Here is a 23,220-nt window from a genome sequence, read left to right as displayed (position 1 = left end):
ACTGCGTGGCAATGATCCGACTGGAACGATCTAAAAATACCTTCCCAGCTCCAGTGGCAGGACTCCTGGGGAAGAAGATCAATTTCATAGGTACCCTTCTAGCGGTTGTGGCAGAATCGCGGGAGAGAAGGATCAAGGCAGTCGACCTCGAGGACAGAGGCAAGATGGCGTTCCTGCTGCAGCGAGGGGCAGCGTGGTTGAAAAAAGAGCCCCACCACGCTAAAGATTTGGAAGTTATGGTGCGCCAGGCTATAGACGAGGCTGACCCTACCAGCCGGGATGTGCAAATACCTGACTATGTGGATCCTCATGTGTGGGCAGAGGACCACTCCCAAGTGGGTTATACTCCCATTGATCCGATTGAGATCCCAGTGCAGGGCAATGTGGACTGGCCCTCTATCCGACAGAACCCACTGAAATCACAGGCAATCCTAAACTGACCTTTCAGCACTGTACTGCAATTAATCCGGCCTGTTTTCTTACTGAGCCACCCCAAGATGAGGAAGAACCCAGTCATGATTGTTTATCTTTAATTTAAGAGGCCACATCAGTCAGGGAAGATTTTGTTGATGTACCAATTGAAGATCCAGACTGTATTATGTATGTTGACAGAATTAATCCAGAAGGTACACGAATCTCAGGATACGCCATAGTAAACCAGGAGAATCAGGTCTTGGAATCTGCCGCTTTTGAAACCACCTATTCTGCCCAACAAGCTGAACTATTCGCCCTCACCCGAGCCTGTATCTTGGCCAAAGATCTCAAAGTCAATATCTATACCGACTCTAGGTATGCCTTTGGGGTGGCCCATGATTTCGGACAATTATGGAAAAATAGGGGATTCCTAACCTCACAGGGGAATGAGATATCCCATAAGCAACTAGTATCTGATTTGTTGCAAGCCCTCATGCTCCCCAAGCAAATTGCCGTTGTTAAATGTACCGCCCACACCACCGGAAAATCCCCGGTTGATATAGGGAACCACCGTGCTGACAAAGAGGCTAAACAGGCCTCTCGTGACCAACAGATGGTAGTGCCCAAAATGATGAGTCAGACTAAAAATCCTGCGAAGGATAAGTTAGCCTCGGAAAAACCTATGCCAACCATCCAAGATGTTATCAAAGCACAGGAGGACGCTCCTGAAAAAGATAAACTGTTGTGGAAATATTATGGATGTACTTATGACATTGTTTCTAAACTCTGGACCACTCCCACGGAACAGACTTGCATGTCTGACGAGTTGGCTCTATGGGTTATTGAATGTATGCATTTTGCTACTCATTGTGGAGCAAGGACCACGAGTGACACACTTGGTGGCACCCTAGACTCCAGGCGCTCACCCAGAACATCAGTAGTCATTGCCTGGTTTGCCAGCAACATAATCCAGGGAAGGGAGTCCCCTGTGATTGGGGTAAAACACCCCTACCCGAAGGTCCCTTTGAGACATTTCAGTTGGACTACATTGAGTTGCAAAAGGTTCAGTGTTACAAATATGTGTTAGTAATAGTAGATGTGTTTAGCAGATGGATTGAAGCCTACCCTACCCTGAACAATAAGGCTCAAACTGTTGTTAAGGTGTTAATGAGGGAAATTGTTCCTAGATATGGTATCTCAGCTCGACTGATGACCACCTATGTTCTTTCTCTGACTCAGGCTCTGCGACTAGCTCACAACCAGGTTCAAGATGCTCACCTCGACCTCCCAGTTTTACCCGAATTGTCCCTCGTGGCACCAGGGAAGTATGGATTCGGAAGGGATTAGAGCCACGATGGGAGGGGCCTTTTCAGGTGTTACTCACTACCCCCACTGCAGCCAAGGTTGAGGGGAAAAGTGCCTGGGTTCACCTGCACCACTGCAAGCTCACCACCCTCTAGCGAACCTATTTTACTGGTTATTCTAACTCCTGTTTCTGTTCCAGACTTCCTCTTCTCCATAGCTGAACAAGGCCGTTGGCATCCTAATTTGAACTTTTACCCGTAGTGATAGACAGCCAGCTACACTGACGGTGACCTGAGAAGAGAGACGGGAAAACTGAACTCTTTTAATCAGCAAAATAATTGGACTATTTATCTGAATCCTGAGCCATAAGATGAAACTGTCTGTATGCCACAGTCTGTATAATAGTGTTGATATATGACAGTTTCGGCGCATGGGAGGGGAGACAGAGACGAGAGCTCCATGTAAACATCTTTTTGTACATGTCTTATGTTTATGCGCAAAATGGGAACTTTTCTAGATGTTGGGTGTGTTCACATTCCCTTTACATTCCAAAGGGGGAATTCCTTTGCGCCCCGTTCCACTAACCCTAACTGAGATTGTCAGATGGATTCAGAGCCAAACTATCTCGAGAGGAGGGGGGCCAATACAATACTGCTGAAGCTCTGGAGGGCATCACAGCTGAAATGGTAGCAATAAGGACCGTAGCATTACAAAACCGAATGGCCCTCAATTACCTGTTAGCTGAGAAAGGGGGAACGTGTGTCCTGATAGGATCTGAATGTTGCACTTACATTCCTGATAGTTCAGAAAACATAACCAATCTCGCTGATCACATAAGAAGGGAGGTGAAGAAGTTATCCACACCAGCAGAAGGATCTAGCTGGTTTGATTGGCTATCAGATGGATCTTGGAGATCCTATCTAATTGTTGGTTGCCTTAACCTTTGTTGTAAAGTAATGATGGCAAGGTTAGCAAACCCTCTTGTGGTCAAGGGCTCCCGAGTTATGATCCAACGAACTAAAGAACTACTCGACACTAACAACAATATGATTCAGGAAATAGAGTGTGAACGGATGAATGCAATACTCCTAGAATGATCCTAAGTGTTATCATGGAATGATAAAAGGGGGGAATGTGAATGTTTAAAAATGTATAGAGACATTGAAGTTGAGAACTTGGGAATTGTATAGGGACAGTATAAGCTAACAAAGAATTCATGGAGGAATAGCCATGACATCTCAGACTCGAGACTGCGAAATGTTACAACACTAACACATATTGAAACAAAACCCAAGCTTGCAGAAAAACCTCAAGGTCTTATTAAATCATGTTATTAACCTGAAACATTGACAGAAGGTCTTTGTTTAAAATCGGACCATGCTTGGGTCGGCTTATGAGTGGACAAAGGGAAGGAGGGATCAAAAGAGATGGGCTGAGCTGGGATGTCACTCTGGCCCTATCTTGTTATCTTTTGCCGAAAATGTATAACCATCGTCCCTTTACAATGTAACGTCACTTTGTCCGTAGGAAGTGGGTGCGTTCGAACAGACTTGCATTCCTTCTGTCTGATAAAGTCCCCGATCGGGATTTGCTTTTTAAATAAAAACTTGCTTTGTTTAAAGCACAAACGGTATTCGTTTCAGTAATTTTGCTGAACCAGATTGAGGTAAAAGAATCCAGAAATCAACAATCTCACCAAGGCCCTGTACAACTGCAGCCAGACCTCCCTGCTCCAATACTCAAATCCCCTCACTATGAACGCCAGCATGCCATTTGCTTTCTTTACTGCCTGCTGTACCTGCATGCCTACCTTCAATGACTGATGTACCATGACACCCAGGTCTCGTTGCAACTCCCCTTTTACTAATCTGTCACCATTCAGATAATAATCTGCCTTCCTATTTTTGCCACCAAAGTGGATAACCTCACATTTAACCACATTATACTGCATCTGCCATGCATTTGCCCACTCACCTAACCCGTCCAAGTCCCCCTGCAGCGTCTTAGCTTCCTCCTCGCAGCTCGCACTGCCACCCAGCTTAATGTCATCTGCAAACTTGGAGATATTACATTCAATTCCTTAGTCTAAATCATTAATGTATATTGTAAATAGCTGGGGTCCCAGCACTGAACCCTGCGGCACCTCACCAGTCACTGCCTGCCATTCTGAAAAGGAACCGTTTATTCCCACTCTTTGCTTCCTGTCTGACAACCATTTCTCTATCCATGTCAATATATTACCCCCAATACCATGTGCCTTAATTTTGCACACTAATCTCTTGTGTGGGACCTTGTCAAAAGCCTTTTGAAAGTCCAAATACACCACATCTACTGGTTCTCCCTTATCCACTCTACTAGTTACATCCTCAAAAAACTCCAGAAGATTTGTCAAGCATGATTTCCCTTTCACAAATCCGATCCTGTCACTGCTTTCCAAATGCGCTGTTATTACATCTTTAATAATTGACTCCAGCATTTTCCCCACCACTGATGTTAGGCTAACCGGTCTATAATTCCCTGTTTTCTCTCTCCCTCCTTTTTTAAAAAGTGAGGTTATATTAGCTACTCTCGAATCCATAGGAACTGATCCAGAGTCCATGGAAAGTTGGAAAATGATCACCAATGCATCTACTATTTCTAGGGCCACTTCCTTAAGTACTCTGGAATGCAGACTATCAGGCCCTGGGGATTTATCGGCCTTCAGTCCCTTCAATTTCCCCAACATCATTTCCTGATTAATAAGTATTTCCCTCAGTTCCCCCTTCTCACTAGACCCTCGGTCCCCTAGTATTTTCGGGAGGTTATTTGTGTCTTCCTTAGTGAAGACAGAACCAAAGTATTTGTTCAAATAGTCTGCCATTTCCTTATTCCCCATTATAAATTCACCTGATTCTGACTGCAAGGGACCTACATTAGTCTTCACTAATCTTTTTCTCTTCACATAGCTGCAGAACCTTTTGCAGTCGGTTTTTATGTTCCCTGCAAGGTTACTCTCATACTCTATTTTCCCCCTGCTAATTAAACCCTTAGTTCTCCTCTGCTGAATTTTAAATTTCTCCCAGTCCTCAGGTTTGCTGCTTTTTCTGGCCAATTAAATGCCTCTTCCTTGGATTTAACACTATCCCTAATTTCCCTTGTTAGCCACGGTTGAGCCACCTTCCCTTTTTTATTTTTAACCTACACAGGAATGAACAATTGTTGTAGTTCATCCATGTGATCTTTAAATGTCTGCCATTGCCTATCCACCATCAATCCTTTAAGTATCATTCGCCAGTCTATCCTAGCCAATAACAAAAGATCAATCAGAGTAAATTAAAAGTTTCTTTGCTATTGATTTTGAATCCTTTAAGATTTGAATTTATTGTGGCGCACAAACTAATGTGGAGATATCAGCAACAATTTCAGTGCAATCCGTGTTTCCACAAACTAGTATGAGGACCAATAAATGACCTCTGGGAAGCCTGAATAATGTTTGGTGCCAATGCTCTCTTTATTTTTAAAGGGCACTGCTCAAATTGCCAAATGTTTTGGTTTGAACATGACACTACAAATGTTCTATCATACAAGGCTCTGGGTAGGAACCTCAATTAAAGTTACTCTCTGTGCATTGTTTTCTGTGAAGTACAAACATACTTTAGCTTTTGGTGGGGCTCTTATTGTCCAAATGCAGTCGATTGCTTCTCCAGGTTTTATTTTCTCCTCTTGTTCCACTTGACTAGAATGAATAATCCCATCAGGCCCTGATAATTCAAACTGGCAATCTAGAGAGACAAAATATTAATATTGACTGGAAAGAAAGAGAAAATATGAACTTTTTTTTAAAAACTAGTGTTAAAAATTCACCTGGAACATGTAATGGTAATAATACCTGGAATAGGGTTCAAGATTCCACCAAGATAGATAAAATCAGGATCTGGAAAAGTAGGAAACGTTTGATGGTCAATTTAAATGACATGTTAAATCAAGTAATATTTGATAAATATATCTAAAATGTGCATCTTTATTTTGGAGGAACCTGACACAAAGGAAAAAGATTATGGTTATTGGAGGCCAATTATCACACCCCCAGGACATTGTTATGGGAGTTTCTCAGGGAAACAGCCTACAGGAGTATTTAGATGACATCCAGGTTGGGCTGACAAGTGGCGTGTAACATTTATGCCACATGAATGTCAAGTAATAGCCATCTGTAACAACAGAAAGTTAACTTCAACAGATCCATCACTGCTGAGTCCTCTACTATTAACATTTTGGGAGGTCACCGTTGACCAGAAGATTAACTGGACCAGCCATATCAACTCTGTATCTATAATAGCAGGAGAGAGGCTGGGTAAACTTTGACAAGTGGCTCACCTCATGATCCCTCAAAGGCTCCCCTCCATCTACAAGGCTCAAGTCAGGAATGTGATGTAATATTTACCATTTTCTTGGATAGGTGTGGCTTAAACAACACGCAAGAAGCTTGACAATATCCAGGACAGAGCAATTCACTTGATCGGCACCAATACTCTTGTACTCAATATCCACCTGTCCACACTACGCTTGCAGTACGTCCTACCTACAGGATGCATTGCACCAACTCATGAAAGTTACTTCAACAGCAACTCCTTCCCCATTGACCTCTATTACCAAGGACTGCAGTACCAATGTCATGGGAACATCATCCTCTCCTAGTTCCCCTCCAAGTCACACAGCATTCTAATTTGAACAGTTTCTTCACCATTGCTGAATCAATATACTCAAATTCTGTAACACCATTGTGGGAGTATCATTACCACAAGATAGGCTAAAAGAGTTGGGACTCCACATTTTAGAGAAGCTTAGATTTGGGGGTGATCTGATTGAGGTTTATAAGATGATGAAGGGAATAGATTGTGTTCTAGTTGACAGTTTGCTCCAATTACATAGATTAGGGAGGACCAGAGGTCACAATTTTAAGTTGTGTAAGGCCAGATGTAAGTTAAATGGCAGGAGGTGGTTCCTTTCCCAGAGCACACTGGATCTCTGGAGAAGGCTGCCGTCTCGTGCGTTGGATGTCGATTCACTAAATTGCTTCAAGTGAGAGCTTGGCTGATTTCTGGTTTGGGTGGAGCTCATCTCTTGTAAAAGGTAGGTACTTCAGGGAATTCAGGGCTAGAGTGATCTGTTGGACTAGTTTTGATCATTTAGATGGGTCAGAGAAAAATTTCCCAGATTCTTTCCCCTAAACTGGTCTGGGTTTTTATCTGTTTTTTGTCTCTCCCAGAAGATCACATGGCTTTGGGTGGGGTGGAGAGAGTATACATTGTGGTACACATATCACAATTGTGTGGGACAGGCTGGATGGACCATAGAGTGTTATTCTGTCTGTCATTCTTCGTATGTTCGTAAGAACTTAAGCAGTTCAAGGAGAAGGCTCCCTTCTACCTTTGTCGAAGCAACTATGTGTGAGCAATAAATGTGCCCCTTACATCCCGACAACACATTTTTAAAAACTGTGTCCTCGCCAAAGTTGATAGTTCTGCCCATTGAAAATCTTTACTTTCTTCCAAAAAATGATAAATTAGTTACCTGGTACAAAAGAATATTTTGCTCGAAATCCAAAACCTTCTAATTCCTCATCTGAAGTAAATTTTATCCATAAGAACCTTCCAGATGATTTAATAAGTGGTGGACTTTTTTGACCACAGTAACGGTTTATCACATGGGAGAATCCAAATGGTCCATCTCTGAATTCCAAGTGGTCAAATCGACAATCCCAGGAGGGTTCAATGCTATAAGGTTCGTCAAAAGTGAGTTCAATTCGCTGGCGTGGGGCGGCTGCAAGTACAGCAAAATGTTAACAAACGTAGTACTTAGGGGACGAGGCTTGCCTCGAGGTTTAAGGTGTATTCAGTTATCAAAGGAAGAAGCATTGTCATTTCTGAGAACATTTCAAGCAGGAAGACTAAAGATGCACAATGTTGTAACAAGTCTCCAGTTTAGCCATTTTAACAAATTATATACAGTCATTCTTCAAGCAAATGCTGCAGATAATCCCTACTAATAAATATGGATAGATCTTTGGTGAGTACTGCCACTGGGCTCCAACTAGTGTCATAGAGTTTGGTGAAAATGAGGAAATTACATTACCTTCCAGTATGTAGATACATTCTCTATTGGGAGGGTAAGTATTTGGGTAATTTGGTGAAGAAAAATATCCGCCATTGTCATTCCGAACCCAAACTCCGCATTGTTTTCCTGACTTGTGATGGGGTATGATGTTCTGTCTCTCTGTAAAATGAAGTAAATTCAGTTTACAGTGATTTAAATTATAATTTCAGGAGCACAGTTGGTAGATGGCTGGTATATGCCAAGAAAATGGCTGCTGCTTAGTAACTATAATTATCTAATGCATTGAATTGAGATCATTAAGTTTTGGTATCATTATGTATCCTCTAGCCGCTAAAGCAGGTCATATGCTTTGCTCATGAACAACTAATTTTACAATCAGAGTTTGGAACGTGCATGTGTAAGAATTGGCAGAAAAAAACAGGCAGAAATCAGTAAAGCATCTACTGAGTGTGAGCTACGAATAAGAAATAGCCATCTAAATGTGATAATATGGGTATGGTTTAGACTTGAATGGTGAGAAGCAGATTTTCGACAGACCCAAATGGAAGTGTACTATTTCCACCCAATTTTCTGAGGTGTGCTCATTGGTATAACCCCATATGTAAAGGGAGAATGCTCGCTGTAGAAGAAGAAAACTGGAGGTGAAATTTAAGGGATAGGGACAATTAAAAGAGAGAGTCAGAATAGACTGAACAAATTACTGAAAGTTTTTGGGAAAACCTGTTTGCCAAGGCTGAAGGAGAAAGGGACTAAGAAATGACAGGTAAAAGTGATGGGAAAAAAAAACCAAGGTGCAGGTATGAGAAGGCAGGCAAGGGGCAGAAAAACCCTTTGTAAACTAACAGCACTTTCTCCCTAGTTAACATTGAAACATGCCTGTAAGGATGTGGAGCCAAATTTCAGAGCGCAGCTTACCATTGTCGTCATTGAATGTGCCATCTCTATGTGCATGGATGGCATAGCTCTGCAGCTGGTTCTCTGATGACCTGGACCCTGTGAAGATAAGTCACCATGGTCATTGTCAGGTAGATATGGCAAGGCTTTCACTAATGACCGGCAGCGTCTTGATGGGTACAGCCAATCAGGTTATGCTGGCTGTTGATCATGTGGTATATCTTCTTTCATGCCGTTCCGCTGAAAGCATAAGATACTGTGATCGGGTTGCTTCTGGGAAAGCATCCAGTATTGTGGTTAGTCAGGCATTCACATATCATACTGGTGCCAATCCAATTACAATCATAGAATGAGGCACAGAAGGAGGCCATATCTGTGCTGACTCTTTGAAAGAGCTCTCCCAATCAGTCCCACTCCCCTGCTCTTTCCCCATAGCTCTGTAATGTTTTCACCTTCAAATATTTATCCAATTCCCTTTTGAAAATTATTATTGAATCTGCTTTCACCACCCTTTCAGGCAGTGCATTCCCGATCATAATGACTTACTGTGTAATTTTTTTCCCTTATGTCGCCTCTGGTGCTTTTGCCAATTACCTTAAATCTGCGTCCTCTGGTTAACGACCTTTCTGTCAATGGAAATATTTTCTCCTTATTTACTCTATCAAAACCATTCCTGATTTTGAACACGATCAAATCTCCCCTTAACCTTTTCTACTCTAAAGGAGAAAATCCCAGCTTCTCTAGTCTCGCCATATAACTGAAAGAAACAGGAATGTTACAGCCAATATATTTAGCCATTTATTAAATGCTGGCATTTAGATTCTCACGAGCCCTTGTGATAATTGTTCTATTTTTGTTGCCCTTAGCCCCAGTCCTGGCATCAATGGCTTTCCAGTGAGAATCCTAGCTAAAAAGTTTGCAATAAAAGGAGTATCAAAGAGGAATGCCAGGGAGGTCTGGTTGTACTAGAGGCGCTCAGTGCCTAAATGTCAGTATCTACACACTCACTACTGCAGACAGAAATATATCTTACTTTGGCAGATGATTCGTGCCTGCAGAGTATCCTATTTCAAAAGGAAAGTTGGGAAAGCAAATTGAGAAATTGGATAGGATAAAAATAATGAGGAGGTACTTAAAAGGTTGGCAAGGCTCAAAGTAGAAAGTCACCCGGTCCGGATGGAATGCATCATAGATTGCTGAGGGAAGTAAGGGTTGAAACTGTGGAGGCTCTGGCCACAATCTTGCAATGCTCCTTAGATACAGGTGTGGTGCCAGAGGACTGGAAGACTGCAAATGTTACACCCTTGTTCAAAAAAGAGGAGAGGGATAAACCTGTCAACTACTGGCCTGTCTGCCTCACGTCAGTGGTGGTTTTTTTAGAGACATTAATCTGGGTCAAAATTAATTGGCACTTAACTTAATATGGGTTAATAAATGAAAGCCAGCACGATTTGTTAAAGGCAAATCGTGCTTGAGTTAACTTGACTGATTTCTTTGATAAATAACGGAGAGGGTTGATGAGGGTAGTGCAGTTAATGTTGTGTGTATGGACTTTCAAACGGCGTCGATAAAATACCACATAATAGACTTGTTAGCAAAATTAAAGCCCATGGGATTAAAGGGGCAGTGGCTTTCTGGATACGAAATTAGCTAGGGGCAGAAAGCTTACAGAAGTGGTGAAAGGTTGTTTTTCAGACTGGAGGGAAGTGTGCAGTGGTGTCCCCCAAGGGTCAGTGTTGGGACCACTGCCCTTTTTGATATATATTAATGACACGGACTTGGGTATAAAGGGCATAATTTCAAAGTTTGCAGATGACATAAAACTGATATGACATGACAGGTAACAGACTTAAGGAGGACATAGACTGCCTGCCGCAACTGGCAGATGAAATTTAACGCAGAGAAGTGCAAAGTAATTAATTTTGGTAGGAAGAATGAGGAGAGGCAGTATAAACTAAATGGTAGTTTTAAAAGGGCTGCAGGAACAGAGAGACCTGGAGGTGTACGTTCACAAGTCTTTGATGGTGGCAAGACAAATTGGGAAGGTTGAACTTGTCTTTACATAGCAACCTTGAACACCCATTTCAAATGGGCATCGTTACAAATTTCTCATAAACTACCCATTACAAAATTCAACAAACAGAAGCCCAAGTTGACTAGTGGTGAATCAACCAACCACCTATTTTGTAAGAGAAACATGCTAACAATAACATTCAAGGACCATAATGGGCAATAAATTGTTGACAGTGTGCCCATCATTTCCCAATTTGTGTGACCAGCAGGTGAGGCTCCCCACCATGCACATTTTGAAAATAGTCCCTTCAATGTCCAGCATTCACATAGATGTGTAACAATTGCAGTTTAAAAAAATAATTTGTTACCAAGTGTAAGACAAAGAGACAGGAAAAGAAAAAATTGCAAACTGTATAAGTACAGAAATACATAATTGCAGCAATGGAGAATCAGCAAAAGTCTATTTCAAATGTGACAATGCGGGCCAATGACAAGTAGATGTTAAATTTCACCTGTTGTGCAGCAACTTGCAATCTACTCCCTAACAAAAAGTATGTGTTTGTTATAAGAAATCCAGATTATCTTTATCTCAAAGAAGTAAAGCTAAGCCAAAACTGTATGATGGATATGTGATGGCTCCAATAAGCAAATGTAAATTGAACTGTACGAGAGAAGGAATTATAGCCAATCTTGAACCCCATATTGTAGATAAAGATGTAACACTATTATCTCTGATTCTATGACTTCTGCTGGATGCAGAAATATGACAGAAATTTAACTTTCTGAAGTTGCCAGCTGTTACACCATAGCATTATGTAAATATTGCATTATGTAAATATTGTTAACAAAAACCAAAGAACCAAGAAGTTCTGAATGTATGCAATGATGGGTTTTAGGTCTGAGTGGTCTACAGTACATGCTACATTGAAAATAGACAAATTTGTGAAACTGGTAATGAAATTGTCTATAGAAATTTCCTATTGGGTTGAAAAAGCCCCTGAAGAAAGCAATTGATTAACTTATTGCATAGGTGCTTGCTCCTATCAATAAACCCATGGATTGGGTACCAAGTATGGAGCCAAAAAAGCCTGAGGATTTGCATTGATTCTATGGGCCCAAGTTTCGAACCGCGCCGCAGTCCCGACCTGGACGCCCGTTTTTCGGGCCACAAAGTGCGCCTAAAAAAACGCTCCAGATTCTCCACCTCCCTGCAGGTCCTCTGGCCCTCGGCGCAGCGCAGCAGGAGCTGTAGGGGGCAGAGCCAGGTCCCTGCGCCGAAAACAGTGCCGGGACCTCTGCACATGCGCGAAACTGTGTGGGAGGGCCCGAAGCACGCAGCCCCTAGCTCTGGCCGAATGGCCTCACTGGGGCTGCGTGAATAAGGCTCCTCCCACGGCCAGCTCCTGCTTCCTCCCGACCCGACTCGACTCCGGCTTCCTGCCTCTGGACCGGACCCGACACCCGCTCCCCCCGCCCCCTCCCCACCCCTGCCTCCGGACCGGACCCGACACCCACTCCTCGCTCCCTGGACCGGACCCGACACCCGCTCCCCAACCCCCGCCCCCGGACTGGATCCGACCTGACCTCCCTCCCCCCGACCTGACCTCCCTCCCTCCCTCCCCCCGACCTGACCTCCCTCTCCCTCCCTCCTTCCCCCCAACCCGAACCGATCCGACCTCCCTCCCACCACCCCCCCGACCTGACCCAACGCCACCTACCTGTAAATCTGGTGCTGGGTCTCGAGCCGGGCCCCTTCAGCCTCCCTCCCCCTTCTCCTTCCCCCGACCCCCCCAATCGCCTTTTTCCCCCCCATCTCTCCTTTATCCCCTTCTCCCCCATCCCTCCCCCTGCTCCCCCCCTCTCTCCCTCTACCCCCTCCTCGCTGTCAGAAACACAGACACTGACAGAGAATGAGAGACACACAGACAGACAGAGAGATAGAGACACTGACAGAGACGCACTGAGGGGGGCATCCCAGCACGCTGTTGGAGGGCTCCCGGTGCTGCAGTCGGTAAGTAGAAAATGTTTTATTTATTGATTTAAAAAAATATATATTTCTTATTAATTTTTTTTGATTGATTTATTGGTTGATTTATTGATGTATTTATAATTTATTATTGATAATGGCTCTTTATTTGTAAAACTGAAGTGTTTAATGTTTGTAAACTTCCCTTTAAACACCCCCCCCCATTCCCTACGCCTGATTTGTAACCTACGCCTGATTTTCTAAAGTGTAGACAAGGTTTTTTTCGAGCGTACAAAAGTCTTCACTTACTCCATTCTAAGTTAGTTTGGAGTAAGTTTTCACTCACGAAACTTTGAAATCAGGCGTAAGTGGCCGGACACCCCCTCTTTTGAAAAGAAAATTCTGTTCCAAAGTGAAACTGTTCTAACTGACTAGAACTGGAGCAAACTAAATGACGAGAATTCCGATTTCTAAGATACTCCGTTCTACACCAGTTGCTCCTAAAAATCAGGAGCAAATCATGTGGAAACTTGGGGCCTATGTATTTAACTAGAACAATTAAGAGCTCTTTACACCTACTGTCAGCTGTTGAACAGATTGCCACAAAACTCACAGAGCCACATTTCTCTGAATTAGGTATCAAGATGGGTTCTAGCAAGTTAAGTTGGCAAAAGAATTAAGCCAATTGATCATTTTCAACATTCCATTTGGTAAGTTTCAGTGGCCATGCATGACTTTTTCTGTTGTATCACTCCAGAGGAGTACTAAAAGTGTAAGCATCAAAATCTTGGGGACCTAAATTGCCCCTTTCCAAAAGGCCCATTAGCGCATCTGGGAGGCGCTAACGGAGCGATAAGGATGTTTTGCCCGGGGATAGGCGGCGGAAGCAACCCGCCCGGAATTGCCGCTGGAATGGCAGCAGCGAAAACGGCTTTGCACCGTGCCCCATAATTTTCTCCCCAGGCAGTGGCGCACATGGCGATGATGTCATCGATGTGTGCGTTGACACCTTATTGCCACACGTCGACCCTTTATGGGGAATTTGCCCCATGGGAATTAGATTGGCGTGAGGCGGCCACTAGCAGCTTTGCGGGTTGCAAAACTGTGGTGGCTGGTGCCCCCCCCGTCCACTCTTAAAGGGGAGGGCCTTGCGCCGCACTTGCCATCTTTTTTTCTGTTGGTTGACATTGCAGTCGACCCGGCAATGGCACCCTCTTGGGTGCTGGGACACTGGCCCAGCCAAAACCCTCCCTGGTGGTCCAGTGGGTGCCTAGAAAACAGCTACAGAGTTTGCAGCGGCCCTCCCCTTTAAAAGGAGAGGGACATTGTGACACGTCCGCGCGATGCGGCACATCCGCGTCGCGCTGATGCCATCAATGCCGCGCTTCCGCCCTTCTATCCCACCCTGCTTCCGCCCCATGGAAGCAAATTATGCCTCCAATACGGCCCCGCAGATTTTTTTCCCTTTAAAGTCGCCAATTCTGGGACACTTAGCTACCCATCTCGCTGGGCGCTAAATTTTCATTTAATTCGAATTTTGTGCCCCAAATGGGGAGCGGGTCAATTTCGCTCCCTTGGGGTTTTCTAGGAGCAGAATGAATTGCAGATGTCATCTTGGTTTATGTAAAAGGAAATTATCTTAAAAATACCACAGCAGGTTATGGCAATAATTGTTGTAACCTTCTTGGAAGAGAAAAAATTACAGTTAAACAAGAAGATATTTAAGTTGCAGCTTACATAGGTATAATATATATTTCTACGTGAACCATTTACAACTGATACAAGATCCAAATAAAAGTTAAAACTATCCTAGATTCATTCACCAAATAATGTCTCTTCCCTCAAGTACCTTAGTTTAGTGATCGCGCTTCAATCTTTCTGCCATATTTGTTGAACCACTTCGATTTATAAGAGATCAAGGCATGGAATGGCAATGATTAGAGACCCATGACCAATCTGTAAATTAAGTCAAATCATTTGGTTTCTAGGTATTGTGGTGTGAAGAAGTGGGAACATTCATGTGATACAAAAGCATTCGATCTGTGAGCTGCTTTGATGTAAAGATCCAATGGAATATGCCTCAAAAGCAGTCACTCCAGCAGAAGGAAACTAACTACAAATGAGAAAGAGATGCTTGCCATAATATATAAGGTGAGTGATTTGACCACTGTGTATGGAACAGAGGTGAGACTCATCATAAGTCCTTGAACAACATTATTATCTGCAACCAAATGATTACGAAGAATGCTGCACCCTCCGAAAGTGAATTACAAGCAAGTAATGGATATGTACATTGCTGCAATGTTTACAGACAGTGAGTTCATTGAGAAGATCAAAAACATCATGGTGCAGTATCTTGGTATCTCAAAATAGCACCTAAAATCCATTTAAAAATTCTGACTAAATGCCCAAAGTTCAAAAAATATATTCTTTCTGAGATTAAGAATGCTACCATTTCCAATATGAATTCTCTATTCAAGATGAAATCGCATTCAAAGTTATCAACACTGGGAATGTAAAGGCAGAGATGATGCAGAAAATTAATTCCAGCCATTTGGGATTGCTGGATATTTGTACGAAGCCAGAGATGTTGTATACTGACTCGCCATGAATGCTGAACTCAACCCCTACATATCTTCATGTGATACTTATAATAATTCTCAAATGTCAAAACAAGGCGGCTTTAATATCACATGTCGCTGATAGACTGATGTCAAAACTGGAACACAAATTCTGTCTTGAGAAGCTTATTCCCCTGTGGAAAAATATGCGGCAGAAACGCCAGCATCAGTAAAAACAGACACAACAAGCCATCTTGATGGTGGCACAGTGACTCACAAGTCCAGAAAGAAACAAACACAGTTTAGATCCACCAAAATTTCAAATAAGAAAGAGATCATCAAAAGGCAGACTAATCAAATCGCCACTGAATTTGAATGTGTATTTTGTAAAATATAATTTACAGCAAGTGAATAATTGTGGGATGATTCTAAAAGGACTGAAGGAAATTGTGTAAGTTAAAACCCAAATAGCTTATAGCAGGAAAAGTCTTTTGGAAAGGAAATGTAATATAATCAGGTCAGGCATCTGTGGAGGGATGCAATGCTTTCCCTTTTACCTCCTCCCTTCCTATTGTCCAGGACCCCAAAACACTCCTACCAGGTGAAACAGCAATTTACTTGTACTTCTTGCAATTTAATATTCGCTGCTCACGATGCAGTCTCCTCTGCATTGGGGAGACCAAACACAGATTGGGTGACTGCTTTGTGGAACACCTCAGTTCAGGCCGTAAGCATGACCCCAAGCTTCTGGTTGCCTGTCACTTTAATTCTCCACTCCACTCCCACTCTGACTTCGGCCTCTTACAATGTTCCAGTGAAGCTCAATGTAAGCTCGAAGAATAGCACCGCATCTTTCAATTTGGCATTTTACAGCCTTCTGGACCCAACATCGAGTTCAACAATTTCAAACCATAACCTCTGCTCCTATTTTTTCACATGGCAGCTGTTGATGTTTCTGCCATTCATAAGAACATAAGAAATAGGAGCAGGAGTAGGCCACCTGGCCCGTCGAGCCTGATCCGCCATTTAAGATCATGGCTGATCTGATCATGGACTCAGCTCCACTTCCCTGCCTGCTCCCCATAATCCTTCATTCCCATATCACTCAAAAATCTGTCTATCTCCGCCTTAAATATATTCAATGACCCAGCTTCCCATTTACACCTCTTCTAGACTCATCTTTTGTTTCTGTACTTGTCCCATTACCATCTCCTTTTGCTTTGTACTATCATACCTTTTGTCATTTGAGCACTCCTGCCTTCCAACTTATCACAGACCTTTCCTTTTGTTCTTTCCTCCCCTCCCTCCTTTCCCTGCCCCTGCATTTGCTTAAAATCTTTTACATCTCAAATTTTTCCAGTTCTGACAAAAGGTCATCGACCTGAAACGTTCACTCTCTCTCTCTCTCCACAGATGCTGCCTGACCTGCTGATCATTTCCAGCATTTATGATTTTTATTTCAGATTTCCAGCATCCACAGTACTTTGCTTTTGTAATATAACAAAGTTGGACTGATTGTATAAAAGGTAGACTACACACCATTGTGTTCTGGGATTGTTATGTACTGTCCAACTATTAGAATAAATTACCCACATTCTGCCTTTAAAAACAACCACGTTTGTATCCATTCTAAAGTCAATGTCTAGTTTGTGTGCATTTGTAAGAAGCTGAAACTCTCAGTAGTAAAGAATCTACTAAGTGAGCTATAAGAACCTTTGTTACACCAAGTATATGAATGTTGCAGTCTGCCTTACAATGGAGCAGATGTCTTTGGGACACTTTAGTCTGGATCAGCATATGCGATTGCCAAAACTCTCTGTATAAATAATTCAGATCTGAGATGCAAGTACTGAAGAATGCTACCACTTGAACTGATTAAACATGTTGTTGTAACTCATTAAGACACTGTCAAACTCTAATGAACACAGACATTATTTTTTTTAATCTGAAAAGGGAAGTGAATCTGTTTACTTTTACTGAAAACTTCCTGTTGGCCAGCTAGGAATTAATTATATTTCTTTACATTTTAAAACTTCCTTCAACCAGTATTAACAAATAATCTCAAACTGGGACAAAGAAGTTTGGGGCCGAAATTCAGTTGCTCAGTGAAACCCACTAGCACCCGAGAGGGATGCCAATGGGCCACTAAGCTCCTACCGAGTGAGCACCGCACTAGCAGCACCTCCCGGGAACTTCAGTAGAGGATCGCCGGTGACGCCAACAGTCAGCGTTGCACACTCTAGCGCCAACCACTGGGTGACATAGATGCACGTGCGTCGTGGTCGCGAACTTCATTGGGTTTGCCTGCCTTAGCGCCTGCCACCAATCGCAACAGGGAAAGCAGGCAATCCCCAACCTCCCAGGACGATAAGGAGACAACTGAACAGGTGGTGTCCATAAGTTGCGATTTTTGCATTTCCATTGAGTTATTATGCACTTATTTCACCTTGATTGGCGTGCAACAGTCTTCAACAGAGCTCCAGTCCATTTTTTCCAGTCTTCAGGTTGTCCATCGGACCTCCCCTTTAGGTGCTAGGAAGCCGGTTTCCTAGCACCAAAACTTCAGTTGCAATGCCGCGCTACCGCCCCAGGAATCAGGGTTAACGCCCGAAGAGGGAACGCTTCCCTTAGCGTTCCACTCCTCTCCTGGGGTGCTAAAACTGAATGCCCCGGTTGGAGGCGGTAAACATCGTCCAGCGCTAAAGTTAGTGACCAGGCGGTATCACCGCCTCAAACCAGGCAGTACAGGGTCCTTCCATTCCCCTGTTTTGTCTGTCCAGGGTATTCTGCCCTGTACCTGACATTAAGGGGTTTCATTTTCAATAAAGATTTAAAAAACACATTAATTCAATTAAAAATAATTTTAGTTGAAACTCCTTTTTTTTTGTTTGCAAAATGTTGTTTTAAAATATCTACTTGTCTATTTACTGCTGGGGTATGGTTTAATTTAAAAGAACTGGAAGAATTATTTGTTTTTAAATTGGGAAAATGGAAATAATCTATTGCCTCTTGTTTTAAAGAAGAGCTGGGAGAGTGGAAACTAGGCAAGATTTATTTTAATTGCCCTAGTAGCAACAACTATTCTATTGCAATGAGAAAACGTTATGATTTTTTAAGACATAATTACATATAGGGAAAAGCAACCCAATGGTTCAATTCCCCTAATTGTTATGATTTTATTTTTCGAAAATCCTAGGTGAAAAAAACGCTTTTTCTTTAATTTAAACATTTATATGGAAACAATGGTCAAAGATTCTCTTCCGGCAAAGAGAGGATTCGCCCTGGTCTTCAGTGTCCCATTCACTGTGTTATTGAGACTATTTAAACAGATATAATTACCGTTTTCATTTTTCAACTTAAGCAATTGAAAATCGACAATTCATTAACACACAGCCAACTAGGGACTCGGGAATAGGTGGTTTGATGGTCGGAGCGCAGTGCAGGAGGGTTCTGACCCATTCTAACCACAGGCGCGGAGCCCCTGGTGGCCACACAGACAGCAAGATCTAAGACCGGCCCTGATAGCACACAGCTGATATACGGGTGTACATGACTAGTAAAGAGTTGAAGAGCAAGTTTTCCTCGGTTCCGAGGGACTGCCTATGATGACGATGATGATGATACGCGAATGGTTAGTGGCGGATACACGGATAGTAAATGGTTGTCGTGCTCTCTGCCAGCCACCAATACGCACTTATTTAGCAGCTGCGACCTAACATGCGATGGTCCCATCCCTGAATCTTTTGGGATGAGGACCTGCGAGAGTGGTGACCAGATCAGACGGTGACACATCAACATAAACGCCTGCGAGATGGCAGGTCGATTCAAGATGGGCTTTAATGCTGACTGTCGAAGTGGTGATACATTTCAGGCTGCTCGCCAGTACATTGTATTATCTCACTAATGCAATAAATGAGCGCAGTACAACCTATATCTACAATGCACATGCTAGCGGATATAAAACATCTTGTTTTGTTTCTCAAATTCATATCTACTAATGTTCCTAAATAGTTCAATACAATAGCTGTAAAAAAAAATAGAATTACAAACGCACCTTGAACCTTTTGTGTAGACACGATCCCTCCTGTGAGAACAATGATCGACCAGACTGGAAAAGAAAATGAGCTTTCAGTGTCTGGGTGTCAAGAAAAACATGCCGCCCAAATAGGCGAATGGAATCATATAAAATTGGGTAGAATGGTACAGAGATTAGAAATTTTAAAAATTCAAAACTTAATATTTTTTTCCTCAAAATCCAAGATAAAACATATATTTATATTACACAAAAAGGTATTCCCAAATAATTGATCACAATCAAGGTAAAAATTCAACATACTAGATTTGTTTTCTAGAATGGCAGTAAAGTCTGTCTACATATCCTGCGACACGCAGCTTTACTGGGGAACTGAATTAGGGGCTTCACTCCTCTCCGTCTCGGTCTCGTTGTCGTCAGGGAAATAAATGTTTTGCATTCTCCCCGCAATTGTGATGTCCCGGTGGCGAAAGTACTATAATCGAGGTACTTTGATCATGTTTCCCTAAACTAACTATACAATTAATGAGACAAGTCAAATAATACGAGTATTGGCACATCTCCTGATCCAACGGTAATTTCACCAGTGAGTTCCTTGAAGAATTCTAAAATTGTTTGGTTTTAGGAAGGATACGCGCGACTCCGAGCCTCTCCTGCAATTACAAATGACAGAATTGTCACTGCCTCAACCTTTTGACGAAGAGGGAATTCTGATAGGAAACTATATACACTACAGTCACACGGCAGTAAAATCTCAACAGTTCACCGACCAACTGCATAGATTTTGAAAACAATGCAAGTGTTATTGAACCCTCCCCAACAATAACGATTGCGTTTCCCGAATAAAGACTCATAACGCTTCTTGGTGTAGCTTGGGGTTTGGTGCGAGTTCTTTGCATTTTACGGAGTTTAATGTACGGTGTAGCTAAAAGCACTTTAAGACTCCCAAACCTTTGCATTTTTTGACCGTCAATGCAGGTTCCTGTTATCTTACCCGATTGTCAATGTATCTTTCTATCTTAAGCCTCATTTTAAAGGATTGCGACTTTTCCCCAACAAACGCTAACCGTGTGATACATCTAAATGTTATTTTTAGAATCGCTTATACCCATGCAAGCAATTAAGAGAGTGCGTTTGTTAGCCAGGATTAGTGACAAGGCAGTAATATAATTAACGGGGTCAGAAAGATGTTCAAGCAGCTTTTAACTATCATCTTGGTCCACAAAAGGGAGTATAAATTAAGAATCATATTTGCTATAGTTTGTGCAGTTTAGTTTGGACTTATCTTTGCCAATAGCCAGTATCACATTGGACATTGCTGAAAATGTATTTTGTGCAGATGCATAATTACTGCATATTTATTGAGTGACTATCACCAGAAATACCATCCTATGTGTGTCTTTCCTCTAATTCTGCTCTCTTGAGCATCCCTGATTATAGAAAAGCAAAATACTATGGATGCTGGAATCTGGAATGAAAACAGAAAATGCTGGAAATACTTAGCAGGTCAGGCAGCATCTGTGGAGAAGAAGCAAGAGTTAACGTAAAAGGCGCTATACATACAAGTTGTTGTATATTATTGAAACTTAAATAAATTACAAAATGCAGCTATATTCTCCTTGAGGCGATGAAACAATTGTTGCTGTAACGACATGACTCTTTCTACTAAATTTGAAGGCCTTGGCTTTACTAAGGGAGTGGGATACTGGATTGGGAACACACTTTCCTGAGTGCCCCTGTGTGCTCGAACCTCCTTGGCCTTATATTCCCCTACTCACACGCATCAAAAGTTTCCTCGTGTTCCAATGCAGAGAAAGCACGCTAGCGCCTTGTCATCTGGTGCAAATTTCCCAGCCACGCAGGGTGGGAGATCCTATGCAAGAGCAGCTGGAGAACAGGGAAAACGCCTTGTCTTCATCCACTCAGATTTTATGTGGCAATGCACAGTCAATGTATAAATCAGCTAATAAATGTATTTATTCCAATACATGCACTAAGAAGCGGTAGATTGTACAAGGGAATCCCAAATGTTTATTGCACTGTGATTGAAATCCGGACCCATGATTTTAGGAAATAGTCGTTCGTAGTATTCAGAATCCTTTTTTCTGAGATCAACTTGATCTTCCAAGTTTTGAAATGACACTTTTTCATAATTTCCAATTAATCATGATTGGTCATTTGGAACAAGCTGTTACTGGATGTGGTTCCCAATTTGGAGCGAATAAGCATGTTCGCCAAACCCGACAAAAGGACAGTTACGTTTCATCAATGATTTTGAAGTGCACCCGTTCACAGAATAGAACCAGAGAACAGTACGGCACAGTACAGTACAGCACAGAAAGAACCCTTCGGCCCGTCCAGTCTGCGCCGGCTCGTCTGAAGAGCAATTGTTTTAAAATTCTAAGACAGCTTGTGTGGAAATTCATGGGCGTTATGCAACTTGCGCCCACGAGTGGATGAGAAATAGTACTATAATTTCTGCTTAGTGCTCAACATCGCTCAACAATAAAATCAAATCGACCTTTTTTAAACGGACGGATAAATGAGATTCTAACGGTACAGGGACCGCGGTGAATGACTGCAACCTCCAGCTTCTCCTACATGTTGCTGTTAAAAGCTACCAGCTCAGAGCAGACCATTGAATCCCCCTCTCAGCAATGTGGAGCAGGGGCGTTCGATCAGGCGGGGAATTCAGCGCCTTTTCATCGCCGTTCATCTCACTGGCGCACTTTTTGCCGAAGAGTATAGATCGGGTGTTATTCTAATGACGTTGCCAAGATTTGGGCATAACAAAGAGATGTGGGTGTTGCAAGCAGGAGAATGGGGACGATGATCGAAGCTTATGTAGACACTCGGGGCGAGCTCCGGCGCCGAGGGATTGAATGAGGAAAGGAGCCGTCCTCAAGGTGCTCGGACAGGAGCAACTCCAGCACCACGTGGAGCTGTTACTTCAGCACTTCCCGCAAAGCTCCACATAGCGGGAAAGGGACACATCCTGACACCCATTACCCGCCCTCAGTATCAGTCGCCGAGCAAACAAAGCATTTGCTTCCAATCTGCTTCCCAAGAAATAAAGGAAAGCGCGGATCGACTCTATTTTCTCTTTTTATGCAAGGTCCCGAGGCTCAAGGCGCGGAGCTCCGGCGGTTGTACAACCAGAGCCCAGTGGGACAGAGACTTGTGCTCAGTGAATGAGCAGCTCCATTTTATTGATCACTTTCTCTCTACCCCGCGCTGCTCTCATCGTATTGGGGTCGCCTGTTCTACACACTCTACATTTATGCAAACTTTTTGTGATTTAAAATTGATTCGGAAAGCAATGACACATCCAAGGCATGATCCTGTTACAAGAAAAGATTTGCTTCAAATAGTTCAAAATACCCGGACCTTTTAAACACAGGGATTCCAACACAACTGAGTGGAAATATTTTAGCCCGTTAGAGAAGTCCTGGTAAAGTCGTTAATGCATTGAGACAAAAGCTTCTAAAATAAAACAAAAGGGCAGGCATGTTTTCAAGAACAATTATTCTGGACATGAATACGATTTGATGATTTACAAAACACAGCAGAACCTTCCTGTAGATGGCGACGTTATTTTATATTTTATTCGGACTCACCTTTGAACATGAAGAAAAAGCGTCTTTCCAGCACCATCCTTTCGGTTTGGAAGATGTCTATTTTCCCCGAGTACCTTCTCGGAAGTATTGAAAGGGCAGTCTGCAATGCTGGCTCTGCAGACACAGGCACAGAGCACTTCGGAGTCGTGGCCAAGTGAAACAAAGAATCCACGTTATTCGAATCAAGCGATTTAGCCTTCCATTCGGTTGCTTTTCTCCCCGATACCTACCTACTTTCATACATTAGGTCCGTAATCCAATCTCCTGATATTCTAATTCGGTTCAAAACGAAATCCATGCCTTTACCCGACAGCAGAGACCCGC

The 23,220-nt window shown here is 42.7% G+C and overlaps 1 protein-coding gene across 1 annotated transcript in view; it reads right to left on the bottom strand.

Annotated features, from left to right (window-relative positions):
* The window catches only part of LOC139278194 (neuropilin and tolloid-like protein 2), a 63,782-nt gene extending 40,849 nt beyond the window's left edge, over positions 1-22,933 (bottom strand). The window contains exons 1-7 of the mRNA XM_070896845.1: positions 22,897-22,933; positions 13,265-13,336; positions 8,728-8,805; positions 7,831-7,971; positions 7,270-7,518; positions 5,588-5,632; positions 5,353-5,480 (exon numbers count right to left, since the gene is read on the bottom strand). Of these exons, the coding sequence (XP_070752946.1) occupies positions 5,353-5,480; positions 5,588-5,632; positions 7,270-7,518; positions 7,831-7,971; positions 8,728-8,805; positions 13,265-13,336; positions 22,897-22,933 (750 nt within the window). The remainder of the gene's footprint in view (positions 1-5,352; positions 5,481-5,587; positions 5,633-7,269; positions 7,519-7,830; positions 7,972-8,727; positions 8,806-13,264; positions 13,337-22,896) is intronic.
* Between the last annotated feature and the right edge of the window lie 287 nt (positions 22,934-23,220).

This window comes from Pristiophorus japonicus, chromosome 13 (assembly GCF_044704955.1).
Source record: "Pristiophorus japonicus isolate sPriJap1 chromosome 13, sPriJap1.hap1, whole genome shotgun sequence".
NCBI lineage: Eukaryota > Metazoa > Chordata > Chondrichthyes > Pristiophoridae > Pristiophorus > Pristiophorus japonicus.
This window is presented reverse-complemented; position numbering and strand designations above follow the sequence as displayed.